The 15,043-nt window shown below is 37.5% G+C and overlaps 1 protein-coding gene and 1 pseudogene across 1 annotated transcript; one reads left to right on the plus strand and one right to left on the minus strand.

The window, feature by feature from the left end:
- LOC138827654 (vomeronasal type-1 receptor 40-like) lies at positions 1-971 on the minus strand (annotated as a pseudogene).
- An 11,286-nt stretch (positions 972-12,257) lies between these two features.
- On the plus strand, positions 12,258-12,874 carry LOC138827655 (chloride intracellular channel protein 1-like). Its single transcript, XM_070023277.1, has 2 exons — positions 12,258-12,524; positions 12,694-12,874. Exons 1-2 carry the CDS (start codon positions 12,304-12,306, stop codon positions 12,872-12,874), a joined length of 402 nt encoding a protein of 133 aa, XP_069879378.1. The 5' UTR covers positions 12,258-12,303.
- The last annotated feature ends 2,169 nt before the right edge of the window (positions 12,875-15,043 follow it).

Here is a 15,043-nt window from a genome sequence, read left to right on the forward strand (position 1 = left end):
TCAGTGAACATTCCAGTATTTAGTGACATGTACATCCCTGATGATCAGGATAAAGGGGCAGAGACAAGCATACCCAAAGACTAGAAATACATTGATCTTTATTATTGTACAGTCATGTTTCATAACAGAACTTAGGTAGATGGAGGAGATTAAATTTGTCCAATAAAAACAAAGAAAACAGACCATGAGAATGAGAGTACTTAGAACCACTCTGATTTCTGGGCTGGAATTGTTTTCATATTTGGAGCTATGAAGGTAGAGGACTCGCTTGTAATGTTTATACAGATAGAAAACCATGTACCCACTGCTCCAGCCCATGAGACTCTGAAAGATCACATCCCGGAGAGCCATGAGGGAGAGGCAAAGCCACCTAAACACATGGCTAGATTGATGCATATGACAATACCCAACATAGACTTCAGTCCTGGAGCTGTTCATGCTATTGGATGCTGTCATGAAGTAGAGCAAATAGGAGCTTATCAGAGCATTCAAGACCCAAAAGAAGAGGAGATAGGGAAGAACTTGCCATGCAGTCTGTGGTTTGAGCTTTCTCCACTGGGTGGTTCTGGGACTGATGGTAATGACCTGGACCATGGTGAGGAGACAGGTGGTGCAGACAGAAAGGCCTCGAGCTAGTTTTTCCATATAAAGCACAGTTTTGCAACCAACATCACTTAGGAAGTTTATGAAACAAACATCTGTAGTTAATATACTTTGGACTCCTATGTTAAAAATAATTAATGTATTTGAGAAAACTAAGTGAATGAGGATAATGTATATGGGTTTTTGTTTATCAAGACCCATAATTAAAATATATACATATTTCACAAGTACAAGGATGTTTCCTAAAATTCCAGGACCAGTAAGCATATAGAGGATTATCCTTTGGATGAGGTTACTCCAAATCATCGGATTTCATGCACAGGACCAGGAAAAGCCTTTTGAGAAGCACAAACAAGTAAAAATGACATATTTCAGGTTTATTGATTTTCCCTGTTTACATAGTAAAAGCAATGGCTTATGAATTATGTAAATGTACAAGTTTATTTCCTGGAAGGTGCCTAATCTTTCTTTCCTCATTTCTTCTCTCCTTTATTTCCTCATCTCTTTCCTTCCTTCCTTTCTTACTTTACTTCCTTCCACTTCCCTCTTCTTCCCATCCCTTCCTCCTTCTCTCTGTCCTTAGTCTTGAACTCAGGTTGTAGGTTATGTCTTCCAGCTTTGTAGCTTATGGCTGCCACTCACAGCTCCAGTTTTTTTTTTTTTTTTTTTTTTTTTTTAGTGGTTAATGGTTTTTTTTTTTTTTTAGTGGTTAATTGGAGATAAGTTTCTCATGGACTTTCCTACCTAGGCTGTCTTGGAACAGTGATCCTCAGACCTCAGTAGCTAGGATTAAAGGCATGAGTTACCAGTGGCCAGCACTTTCTTCCTTTCCTGTGACTTGGAGATCATGATGACTACAATTTAGACACAAACTCCATGTTCATACATTCGCCAGATTTTTCCTTCTTTGTACTCCTTTGTGAATCCACATTTTCTGTGACCATTTTTTTCCTCAATGAAAAGTAAACAAATCAAGAAATATTATGTAATTTCCAATCTGTACTCCTTAGCAATACTAGCTTAAATGCTTCCTTCTCTTTCACTTGTTATACCCAGAAAATATCATTATGTTTTTTTTTTCCTGTCATCTTGGGGCTTGAATTCAGGGCCTGGGCACTGTACCTGAGCATCTTTTTTTTTTTTTTTTTTGTCCGTCATGGGGCTTGAACTCTGGGCCTGGGCGCTGTCCCTCAGCTCTTCAGCTTAAGGCGAGCACTCTACCACTTGAGCTACAGCACCACTTCCAGCTGAGCATCTTTTGCTCAAGGCCAGCATTCTACCATTTGAGCCACAACATTACTTCCAGCTTTTTCTGTGTATGTGGTACTGAGGAATCAAACTCAGTATTCTACCTCTAAGCCACATTCCCAGCCATAACGATGTTTGTTTGTTTGTTTGTGTTTTGAAACTTGTCCTTCTCCAGATTATCTGTATGATCCTGTGTTGCTAGCAGGAACCTGAGGCAGTATGATGGGATACCAGGCTGAAGAAAATTAGAAAACACTGTAGCCATAGATCGAAAAAAGGGAGAGACCAGAGAATCCAAGGCTGTACTTGGGCCCAAAGTTCCCACAAGCAAGCATATTTGTTTACACAAGAAAGGTTACCATCCATACATGCAAAAAGTAAAGTATCTATATTAATGTTACAATCAGAGCTAAAACAGAGTTTGTGAGAGACACTGGTTCCCTTATTTTTTTTGAGACAGGAGACTGTAGGCCAGGGGAAGTCCAGATACATTTAGCCCAAGGTTAAATTGTGGTTAGGGATGGGAGGGGTGATGACAGTTCAGACTCTAACCCCCTCCAAAGCTGCCTGTTTTAACCCTCCCATAGCCACTTCTCAGGGTTCTGAGTGCTGTCAAGGTGGCTTGTCTATACCAAATTGCTCCAACCTCTTAAGCCTTTTACAGGTTTCATAGTTCAGCTTCAGAGTTCCCTTTTATTTATTTGGAAAGATCATTACTTTTAGTTTTGTTAGAGTTAACACACATTGAATGTTAGAGAGAAACACTGAAAGACACCAAGGGGCCAACAAAATATCCCCAAGATTGTGGTTACTGGTCCCCCCAAAAAGCCAAAATCAAGATAGCCATCCTGAAAGTTTCCAGTTATCACTATTTTTTTAATCTTGTTTAATTTTCTTTGTGCTGTTCCAACTGGTTTTGAATTTTTTGAGAATTGTCACTTATATTAAAACAAAATAATCCTATAAACAGTTTAATCCTAAGCCGGGCGCTGGTGGCTCACGCCTGTAATCCTAGCTACTCAGGAGGCTGAGATCTGAGGATCCCGGTTCAAAGCCAGCCCGGGCAGGAGAGACCGTGAGACTCCTATCTCCAATAAAAACCACCAGAAAACCGGAAGTGGCGCTGTAGCTCAAGTGGTAGAGCGCTCGCCTTGAGCTGAAGAGCTGAGGGACAGCGCCCAGGCCCAGAGTTCAAGCCCCACGACCGACCAAAAAAAAAAAAAAAAAAAAAAAAAAAACCAGTTTAATCCTACATAATTTTTATCAACAAATAATCTATGGCAGTTCGATTTTGTAAAATTTTCATTTTTAATTTTTTCTTTCTTGATTTATTTTTTTCAGCATTATAGCTGTAATATTTGTTACTTTGTGAAAAAGACAAGCTAGCTGATTCATTGTTTTGGGGGTACACCTACTACAAGTGTGGGGACAGGTAGAATAAAAGCTGTTGCTACAGCTGTATAAGCGGTATCTAGCAATACAAGATGGTCATCACAACTTGGAGCGAGATAACATGTAGTTTTTTGGATACTTTTCTAACAGAGTGCTTGAATAATCTTTTTTTAAAAGCACGATATACATTTGGTTTTATAAAAGAAAGACCAGAGAGCAACAAGTATTTTTCTTTAGAGAAAGTGAGTTTTGTTGTAGAACAGTTGCTAAGATCATCTATACAACTAAAGCATAAACATTTATATTGGACTATAAAGTCAAGGTTTATAATTTATTTTTTTAAGATTTTATCTTCATGTTCAGTAGTTTTATCCTTAGTTACATTTTTGTATCCTTTACTGCTAACAAGTTTAATTAAATTTTGTGATAGGATATTTTGTACAGAGGAACTTTTCTTAATACAAAAGGAAGTTTCACTTATGATATTAACTGCCAATTGAAGCCAAATACTTGGAGTACCAGTAAATTTTGATTTAGGAACCAAGTATACAGTAACATGCATTTTTGTAAGAATACTGTCTTGCATATAGCACTTTTGTAATTTGGAGCAATAATATTTTCCTTTATTGTTGAGGGAGGCCATAGGCTTGACTACATCTAAATGGATATTATCTCTTTTAGATTGATTAGTTGTATTTGTCCAAGGTCCCTTAGATTTGTTTTGGCCAAATATTTTAACTCCATCTTTAAACCAATGAATAGTTGCCACTTTTGAATTATTGCACATCACAGAACAATTTAAGTACAATATACCTAACACAGGAACCCCCCAAACAGAGGCTTGCATCATGCATGAGGCACTAGCAGTATGAATAAGTGCCATCATTATTACCAACAAAGAAACTGCGTTAATTTTATGTCCATTGTCTTTCAAACACCTGCTAACTTTTTGGGAAAGCTTTTTTATCTGTCTCCAGGTGGGAATGGTCGCCATTTTGGTTGGTGCTGTTTTACTGGTGCCTTTAGTCACCTTCATCCTCTTGAAGGACTCCTCCAAAGGTTTTTGGGTGTCAGATGATTTTGTTTTTATTTTTGGGTTTTGGTTTTTGGGTTGGCAGCTAAACATCTGTTGAGCCTGTGGAGACACAAGCGTAACCATGGCCCCATACTTTAACAGTTCCGAGTTTCCAGTGACTGTCAGTATCATCCTTCCACCATATAGGTTGACATGAAATTTTTAATTAAAAAAATCTTTTTAATGTTTATTTACTACTGATGTATTGGATAGAAAAATCAAAAATTTAAAATTTCCAGTATATGTCATTTTTATTTGCTCTTTGAAGGTCTAGTGACCTATATACCTTTTACCTCTTTGTGTTTAATTAACTGATATTTGAGCATATGGTTGTAACCTATCACTACAGCTTGACCTTTGAGAATTGTATGGTATTTCTGTAAGTTTATACTATAGCACTAGTAGAAGCAGGCGTTTTAATAGCACAGGGAACAGAAAGAAAGAAGATGAGTGATTACATGCTTAGAAGTTTTTCTGGTTAAAGATGTGGTTATATATTGAAAATCTGTACTGAGATTAAAATAAACATCTCTTTTTGAACAGTTGCATGACAGTAAATAGTGCATTTTGCTGAGTAGACTGATAAAAGGAGTAATTCTTTTTATTTTTGCATCTGAACAAGTTATTTTTCCTTTTTTGTTTATATCTATAAAGAGGTGCCTCTGAAATAGGATAATTAAAAAATACATCTTGTATATTTTAGAAATGAGAAAACCTTACCTTTGGGATAGTGACATCTTAGATGTCCTAGGTATTTAGAAAGAGGTATTTGCCATAATATTTTTGGTAACTATTTCTAATCACTTTGTATGAAGCAAGAATAGTAATGCATAGGGAGAAACTCTTTGAACTCCCCCCCCCCCAAAAAGTCCTGAGGATGACAACTTTTTCTGCAGCTCTGTAAAAGGTTTAACATATTTTTTTCAGGCAAAGTGAACAGTATGTCATCTATATGATGAGTAATATTTGTATTTGGAAAAGAGTCCCACACAGATTGTAAAACAGATTCTCTATAATACTGTTCTATTATTGGGTTACCAAACATTTTTTGAGGCAGCACTTTTCATTGATAGCGTTTTATAGGGTTTTATAATTTATACATGGAAATATAAAGGTGAAATTTTCTTATCTTGCATTGTTAAAGGAGTAATGAAATACAATCTTTTAAATCAGTTACTATGAATTTTTTAACCTTTAGGTAGCAGAGCACCAAGTAATTTCTTTCTATTATTTTAGCTTCTTTGACATAGATTCATTTCTTATATGGTTGCTGGCTACAACAGTACAGATAATAGTAAAAAAGCAAGTAATTTCAGGAAATATCAACACTAGAAAATATCACCATATAAAACAGAAATGCTTTAGTTTTCATTCCATGAGGATAGTTTATATGCATTAAAATATTAGATCAGCTTGAATATGTTCACACACACATACATGTATATGTAATTCTGAACAAAAGCTTTAAGGTGCACTTAGGTTTTAAAATTGAAGACCATCTTTAGGTTTATAAGCATTCCAGTGGCAAATGCCATTTTTGCCCATTATATAATAAAATCATATGATTATTGTGAGAAAAACAAACACTAACCAACACAGAGCACAAGACAAAACACAAAGCACAAAACTTTCACCAGATAAATAGAATTTAAAAACCAACCTCTTAATGGGATAACTTCTCCCTGTTTATAGGCCATTTCATTTCAGAAGACCAGATTATTTCCCTCCATTGCTACATTTGCAGCAATTTTTCTGGCAGAAACCTTCTCCCCTTTGTTACCCTGGCACACCTGAACTGTGTTCTAGCGTGCATTTTCCAGATCATGAACTCTTTTTAAATTTTAATATATATATTTTTACTGTAAAGGTACTGTACTGAGGGGTTCCAGTTACATGAGTAAGGTGATGAGTAAATTTCCTCTCCACCATTGTTACCCCTCCTTTGACTTTTCCCCAACCATTTCTTCCCTTATCACCTCCCCTTTGGCTCGGAATTGCTCGTGCCCCATGTTGGGCAACACATGTTGCTAACCCCAAGCTAAGGCAGAGCAATGGGATACGGGGAGGAAGAAAATTAGGAAATGCTTGGAGACATAGACAGATGGAAAAAGTGGGAAGACCAGGGGTTGCAAGGCTCTGCTGCAGAGAGAGAGCATGAGTTTACAGGGCCTGAGTCTACACATGCAAGCATATTTATTTGAGTTTACACAAGTTAGAGTGCCATGCATACATGCAAAAAGTGAAGCATCTATATTAATATTACTATCAGAGTTAAAACAGAGTTTGTGAGAGACCCTGGTTCCCTTATTTTTTTGGTACAGGAGTCTTCAGGGAAAGTCCAGACATGGTGTCCATCCACATGTTTAACCCAATGGTTAAGTTGTCAAGGTGTCTGGCAGAGCTGCCAGCACAAGGAAAGGTGTGTGTGTGTGTGTGTGTGTGTGTGTGTGTGTGGTAGGGGGGGCAATTCAATCCAGTTTCTAACCCTCTCCAGAGCTGTCTGTTATAACCCTTCATGGCCAGCTCTCAGCTTTCTGAGTGCTGTCAAGGTGGCTTTCCAACTGCTGGAACCTTTTCAAATTTTCACAGGTTAGTTTCAGAGTTCCCTACAATGCTGTACACATTCATCCTTCAAGTGAGGAAAAAAATCTGTTACCTGCCATCATCCTCCCCTATACAGTGAGAACACCTTGGAAATGTTGTTTTTGAGTCTAGTTATATATGTTTCCTAACATGCTTGAAAAAAAGCTTACAAATAAATGATAACTTGAAGCATATGATTCAATAACTTGACTATAAATAAACTAAGCCCATCAATGTATCAGCTAAACAATTTGTGATGGTATTTGGGTTGGTTTATATTTCATTACAAATGTTAAAACTGAATGGCCTGGAGAAGTCAATGCACTTGGATTTCAATTTCAGTGTCTCCTCACATGTAGAGATGATGTGAACACACAGGTTTATACAGATACAGGGAATGACATGACTATCCTTAAAAAAAAGTGTAAATCATAGTTAATTCTTACCATACTTCTATATTGCTGTGGCTGTGATTGTACTTAAAAAATGTATATCTTGGTTCTCTGACCTATCAATAATACACTTTAGAATAAGGAAGAATATCTGTTCTCTTGCTGAGAATCACACATGAGTTGGAAAAGCCATACACCTATATCTGCTCTTAAAACTGTTTCAGATTAAAAAACTGTATCAGATAGATAGACATTGATGTGTATATTTTAATGGCCTATTATAAGCTTCTTATCTCCTTCTACCTTAAGACTTCTTGTAGAGAGAAAAACAGAAGTTACTAGATAGCAGATAGGAATGAATGGGTGGGTTCTATACCTTTCCTATTCTACAATTGGTCAAATATGTCAGACCCTTCTCTCTCACCACCTGCCCCTGACCAGCTCTGCCTCCACAGCTTCCCCAAGGTAACCCAATCTTCAGTACTGGATCACTTACCTACATAGATGTTGCAGCTGACTCAACTTGGAAATTGTGATTACGCGGTAAGGGTCAGGTTGTATTTATCCTTCCTTAGACTCAGTGTTCATAACCAATTCCATTGCTGTCAAGATGTCACTGTCATGAGTTTTATCTTCACCAGGGGAAAAGTGCTCCTTCTGTACCTCTCCATCCCTGAGGCACAATTCTGCTGTCTTCTTGCTACAGTGTAATTTGCTGAAGCTAGAAACTTCTGGGTAAATTATAGCGAATGTGTAATAATGAGTCACGGTAATGATGAAGAGTTCCCTAAAGGGTCCAAGTTTCTTAAACTTGATTTGACTCTTTTCCCATATCCTCCATTCATCACCAAAACCAGGAAGTAATGTTAAAGAAACATCTGGGAATCCACAGAGGTCACTTTCTGAAGAGACAATTTAAGTATTCCAAGTTTCCTCTAAGTTTACATGTGCCAATTTAATGTCATGTAACAATTCCTTGGTTTATGATTTTAGTTGTAGAATTCTTGTCTTGGATCTATTTTGATTTACTCTTTTTGTATGTGGTAGTACTGAGGCTTGAACTTAGGACTTCATGCTCTTGCTTGGGAAAGTCTTGTCTGGTGATTTAGTACATGAGCCACACCATGATTTTATCTGTTAAATTGGACTAAACAACCTCCAGGACATTTGTTTTTCTACAGATTTTTCCATTGAGAGTTGCTCAAGAAATTTAGTTTTCTCTGATTCCAAGTATTGCTGATGAATGGGCTAAATAACAGCACAGTTCAGAAGTCTCTATAATTTTTATGCAATAGTTGTGATTTAGATTACAGTTGTGAATACCATCAAAAAATTAGTGGCTGGGCACCGGTGACTCACGCCTGTAATCCTAGCTACTCAGGAGGCTGAGATCTGAGGATCATGGTTCAAAGCCAGTCTGGGCAGGAAAGTCCATGAAATCCTTTTTTTTTTTTTTTGGGTGTGGTTGTGGGGCCTGAACTCTGGGTCTGAGCACTGTCCCTTAGCTTTTCAGCTCAAGGCTAGCACTCTACCACTTGAGCCACTGTGCGACTTCCGGTGTTTTTTCTTTTTGTGTATGTGGTGCTGAGGATTCGAACCCAGGGCCTCAGGCATGAAAGGCAAGCGCTCTACCACTGAGCCAACTTCCCAACCCCAGTCCATGAAACTCTTATCTCCAATAAAAACCATCAGAAAACCAGAAGTCGCCTTGTAGCTCAAGTGGTATAGTGCTCACCTTGACCTTGAGCTAAAGAGCTGAGGGACAGTTCTCAGGCCGAGTTCTAGCCCCATGACTGACAAAAAAAAAATTAATGAAGTAAGAATTTAGGAAAGAAATAATGGTGTGATTTCTGCAGATGTATTGGAGGGTGGAGGTATGGTTCTAGTGGCTTTCTGTTACCTGGGTTCTTAAGATCCTCTGACTACTCATTGGGCTCAAACTGTGTTTCCAGGTCTCAGCAGAACTGAGTGGTCTTTTGATCCTTTTCAAACTTAGGATCCCAGAATATGGTTTTGGAAATTTTGTAAGTTTATTCCATGGGAAACATATGTTCAACAGTACAAAAAGAGGACCATTTATCCATCACTCAACTTTGATCATTGACCAGTTGAAAATCCCGTTCAACTATCCTTTCCTGCTTCTCCTTAGCAGTCCAGATTATTTTAAAGGAAGTCAGAAGGTCATTTTGTACCAATATTACAAATAATCTAAGACTCTCTGTTAATCAAGAACACTAAAATTAACAACAGCTATGCATACACCATTGTGCTACAATAACAATTCTTTAATCACACTTAATATCCAGCAGATCTTCAGTAGAACTTGTTTAATTTTGCTGGATAATGTCCTTACTGTTATTTGCTTACATATAATTTATTTGATAGAATGCCCCAATAAAATCTAACAGTATGTTCTTTTTAACATTTGGTCTCTTACCATCTGTACAATTCTTTCTCCTTTAAAAATATCATGCTAATGTCAATTGTGGTGTTACATACATGTGATCACTGCTACTAAGAAGGGAGGTGAACAACAGGAGGACCACAATGTGAGGCTACTCTAGAGAATAAGTTAATGAGCCTCAATCTTCATAAGTTGGTCATGGTGGTTCATACTTGAAAACCAGCTATGTAGCAAGCATATTTAGGAGGATCATAGTATGAGACAGGCACTAAAATAGGATTTAGTGGCCTGGTTCAAGTGGTAGTAAGTATGGGACTAGTAAGTATAGGGCTCTACCTTCAAGTACACATGCATACACACACACACACACACACACACACACACACACACAGTTGAACAACTTAATATCTGAGGAAATCAGGGTAATTTTTACAATTGATTTTGTACATGTAAATCTGACCCATTTCATGCTGTCATGAACAGGCTATTAACTCTCATATCCTGTAATTACATTAGTTTTATAGGTTTGATAGGATTATATATGAAGATTTGTTTTCCTATTTCTCAATTTTTCAATACAGGAATATGGAAAAGTAAAAAACAATTGGAAAAGTCTCTAGATGGCTTGTATTTTTATTTAGCAATAGTATATGGCTATATATTTCCATATAGTAGATAGTACATAGAAAGCTTGGGATGAATCCTAGTGGTAGATTGCTTGTCCATGTAGGAATAAGGGCCTAGATTCAATCCTTATCATTTCAAAGAAAACAAGGATATTGCTACATCAAATGTAAAGAAATGTAATGCTGGACCAAACTGATGATATGGGAATATTACATAAAGATTATGAGTGAACAATTAAGGACATTACAGTTTCTTCTAGTGTTGCTAATTGTTTGATCTAAATTGGTCTCATGCAGTTGAAATATCGAGACTTCCTTAGTATATGCATGCTAGAAGAAATACCCATATCACTAGGGAGATTGGAAATTTATAGATGGTAATTTTAATTTAAAATTTTCTGGATCATGTTAGGAGTGTCCAAACAACCTGCAATTCTGTGAAAACAACTTCATGGGGATAGATTGCGGAGGCATGCTAGGACAGCTCTGTGATCCACACTATCTAGTGAACTGCAATCTGTGAATATGATGTGTTGATCTGCTTCTAAAGTAACAGGAACAGTTGTAGGACTTAGTCACCATAGAGATGGTGGGTGTGGCTATGGCAATGGATCATAATCAGAATACTTTGAGTCACAGAGATCTTTGGCAGTGACTGGTTGATTATGTTTTGTGGTATCTTTCAAAGATGAATCCAGAGCCTCATCGTAGTGACACTATTCCAAAGGTATGCTGCTAATCTCCCTCACAGATCTGAACAAAAACAACCACAGTCATTCACTAGTATACTATGTAACAGGAGATTTACTCAGATTTCTTAGAAATGGATGAATACCAGCCCAGAATAGAAATTATTTTCTGGAGACTCACAGTATTCCTATGAACCATAAGAATATGGCTTTAATAAAGAAACAATTACTGGAGTTTTGTCTCAGGTTTATGTTTTCTTATAAGAAATATTTGAGGATCTTTGTTCCCTTGAGGTAAATCTTTTATTTCTCTGCGAATATTTTCACAATTTTTCCATTGTTTCAACTTCTGAAATCTTGTTTTAAGTGATGAGTACGTGGATCTCAAAAAATTAAATTGATATCATAAAGGTGATATGCAAAGGGCTTACAGTTATATATATCAGGTAAAGAGCACATTTCTTTAAAAATGATTTTATTGTCAGTGTGAATATTTTGAGGTTTATCTTCTTAGGGTTTTCTGAACCTCTTGAATTTGAAATTTCTTTTTGCCATTTGAAGTTTTCAGTCATTTTTTTCAACTCTTACATAAGATTTCACTGGCAAAATCAATGCAGAGTTCATGTCTAGTATACGGGGGAAAAATACCTATGAATGTATGAGAGGTGAAAGATGATGTGACTTCTGTCCAATGTAAAAGTTATGAAATTCTATGGTTCTATGTTGTTTGCTACCTTCCACCATTTTGATATATAAAAATTTTAATATTATGTTAATTTTTTTAGTAATTTTCTGCTGAATGTTTAGATGCATTTTAACTCTTGTTAACTTAGTTCTGGAATGTAAAAGTGGAGCTGAAAACAGCACGGTTTTAGGAAATTCAAATTCCAGGCTAGTAATTCATAATATCAGGCAGGAATTCTATCTTCCCTGTGTATACCATCCCCCCTTTTTCCTTGAGATAGAATCTCTCTTGTTCAGAATAAGCTGAACTTGACTTTTGAACCCCTGGCCCCAGACTGTGTTGACAGCTGTAAACCACCACACGCAGCCTTCCTATCTATTCTTAATACTCAATAATATGTTCTTCATGATTCAAACTTAATATGCTAGCAGTTCATTTCCAAGTTCTAACATACTTTGTTTGAATTTAATTCAACAAATGATTCAGAATATGTTTGCTTTGTTTTGTTCTTTATGCTGAATGCAAGGGAAAAACCTTTGCAAACAGCTGTGAAAGAAAGATAAATTACTGCTTGCAAGGTCGAATTGTTCGTGAAGGCTGGCAGTGATGGGGCCAAGATCGGGAACTGCCCCTTCTCCCAGAGACTGTTCCCGGTACTGTGGCTCAAAGGAGTCACCTTCAAGGTCACCACGGTTGACACCAAAAGGCGGACAGACACCATGCAGAAGCTGTCCAGGAGGGCAGTTCCCGATCCTGCTGTATGGCACCGAAGTACACAAAGACACCAAGATGGAGGAGCTTCTGGAGGCAGTGCTGTGCCCTCCCAGGTATTGGGATACTTGGAAAGGGGGAGAGGGGCCTGGGAGGTTGTCAAACAGAGAAATTGAAGGAGTGACAGAGACGGGGTAGGGGATTGGGGATGGGACAGGATAGTTAGCTGTTGTTCCATTCCTGTTGGGAAAGAATCTTAACCGTATTCCTTCCACTGGCTTTCAGGTACCCGAAGCTGGCACCTCTGAACCCTGAGTCCAACACAGCTGGACTGGACGTATTTGCCAAATTTTCTGCCTACATCAAGAATTCAAACCCAGCACTCAATGACAATCTGGAGAAGGGACTGCTGAAAACCTTGAAGATCTTAGACAATTACCTGACATCCTTCCTCTCCCCAAAATAGGATGAGACCAGTGTGGAAGATGAGGGCATCTCTCAAAGAAAATTTCTGGACTGCACTGAGCTCACCCTGGCTGACTGCAAACTGTTGCCAAAGCTCCACATAGTCCAGGTGGTATGTAAGAAGTACAGGGGATTTGCCATCCCTGAAAGTTTTTGAGGAGTGCATCAGTACTTAAGCAATGCCTATGCTTAGGAAGAATTTGCCTCCACCGGTATAGATGACAAAGTGATTGAGTTGGTCTATGAGCAAGTGGCCAATGCTCTCAAATAAGTTCCTCCTAGAGCAATATTATCCCCTCCATGCACTGCATAGAGCCCCAAATGGACACACTCTAAAACTGCCAGTAGGCAGAGAAACCTGGGGCAATTGTGTAGAGGTAGTGGACTAGGAGTTAGGAGAAAAAGGGTATAAGGGTAAGATTTTTATTGTGGGGTGGTGTGGGTAAGAAAATGGATTTCAATAGTAAAATACAGAATGAAAATACAAAAAATTACGATTTGCATTCAAGTATGTCACAGAAAGACTGTACTTACAGTAGAATATTATAAGTAATTTAAGAGTTGTTTATTTATAGTACAACTAACTCAAAAAGGAACAGGCATTTATTACTGCTAAGTAGGGCAATGTTTACATGGACAATAATGATATATAGTAGAAACCTTTTTTATGCCAATCCTGTAACTTGAACTCAGGCTTGGTGCTCACGCTCAGCGTTTTTGCTCAAGGGTAGTATTCTACACTTGAGCCACAGCTACATGACTAGCCTTTTGGTGGCTAATTGGAGAAAAGAATGTCATAGGCTTTCCTGATTGGGCTACCTTTGAAAACACGATCCTCAGATGTCAGCCCCTGAGTAGCTAGGCTTACAGGTGTGAGTCAGCAGCACCTGGCTTGGTAGATACATTCTAAAAGCATACATTTGTAAGCCTATCTCTATAAAATCTGGCATTTTTCTGTGCCTACAATAACTGTCATCAATATTTTTAACATCTTTATCAGCTGTTTTACTGCTAAAACTACTTATTCTATGCGTATACCTGTATTGAATGATCCATTTTAAGAAACTAACTGCAACCCTTGCTTAAATTAATAGAGAATCCGATTAATTTATAGCTCTTTGATGATAAAGACATTGATAGCATGACAGAGCATGTCAGGGCCCTAATGCATGATGTCTAGAAACACTCCACAAGATTTTTCCACCAATATTACTTATTGATTCATTTAAAAAAGAGATTAAGGGGGCTGGGAAGATGACTCAGCAGTAGAGCACTTTCCTGTATGCATGAGGCCTTGGGTTCAATTCCTCAACACGAAATAAGCAAAAAGAAAAAGCCAGAAGTCGTGCTGTGGCTCAAGTGGTAGAGTGCTAGCCTTGAGCTGAAGAGCTGAGAGACAGTACTCAGGCCCAGAGTTCAGGCCCCATGACCAGACCCCCCCACCAAAAAAAGTGATTAATTCATATTGTTAACTAGAGTGGAAAACATAAAAAGGAATAAACTGAAATTTCAGCTGCTATGCCCAATTTCTCTCACAATGTAAAGTTTGTCTTGTTTGTCCAGGGACTCTTCCTGCATATTATATAAAACAAGTATGTTTCCTTGAATTATCAGTTCCATTACTGACTTTGCTTGTTATTGATTAAAATTATATGTCAAATATCAATTTAATATGAGAAGATAGTAAACTTATTCTTTCATCATCTGCATACAATCAATCCTATTCTATGGATGAATATTTATGGCTATTTTCAAGTAAAAATTTACATCTGCTACCACTTAAATAGTGCTTTTGAAATAATGAATTCCACAATAAACAATATTTTGACTGTAATTCTCAAATATCAAGTATACATGTAGGACCAAGTCTTAGAAATGAAATTCCTGGCACAAAGAATAAATAAACTAGCAATATTGATAAAACTTGCCATATTTTCCTGCTTCTTAATAAAGGTAATATGGTAGTAAAAGACTAGGCTCATGAAAACTGAAATTAGAGTCAGTTCTTGAGGGGGTCAGAATAGGAAATGAGAATCTGTGTCACTCTGGTAGGCTAAAATCTCAGAGTCAGCTCAGCGCTGCAGGTCTGTAGTATTGGTATTGGGGAATCATACTTTACCTGTTTAAGCTAACAGAACAAGATTAAGGTTTATTTCTAACATTGACAAAA

The sequence above is a fragment of the Dipodomys merriami genome, unplaced genomic scaffold (genome assembly GCF_024711535.1).
Source record: "Dipodomys merriami isolate MVZ:Mamm:240054 unplaced genomic scaffold, mDipMer1.0.p SCAF_16, whole genome shotgun sequence".
Classification (NCBI taxonomy): domain Eukaryota; kingdom Metazoa; phylum Chordata; class Mammalia; order Rodentia; family Heteromyidae; genus Dipodomys; species Dipodomys merriami.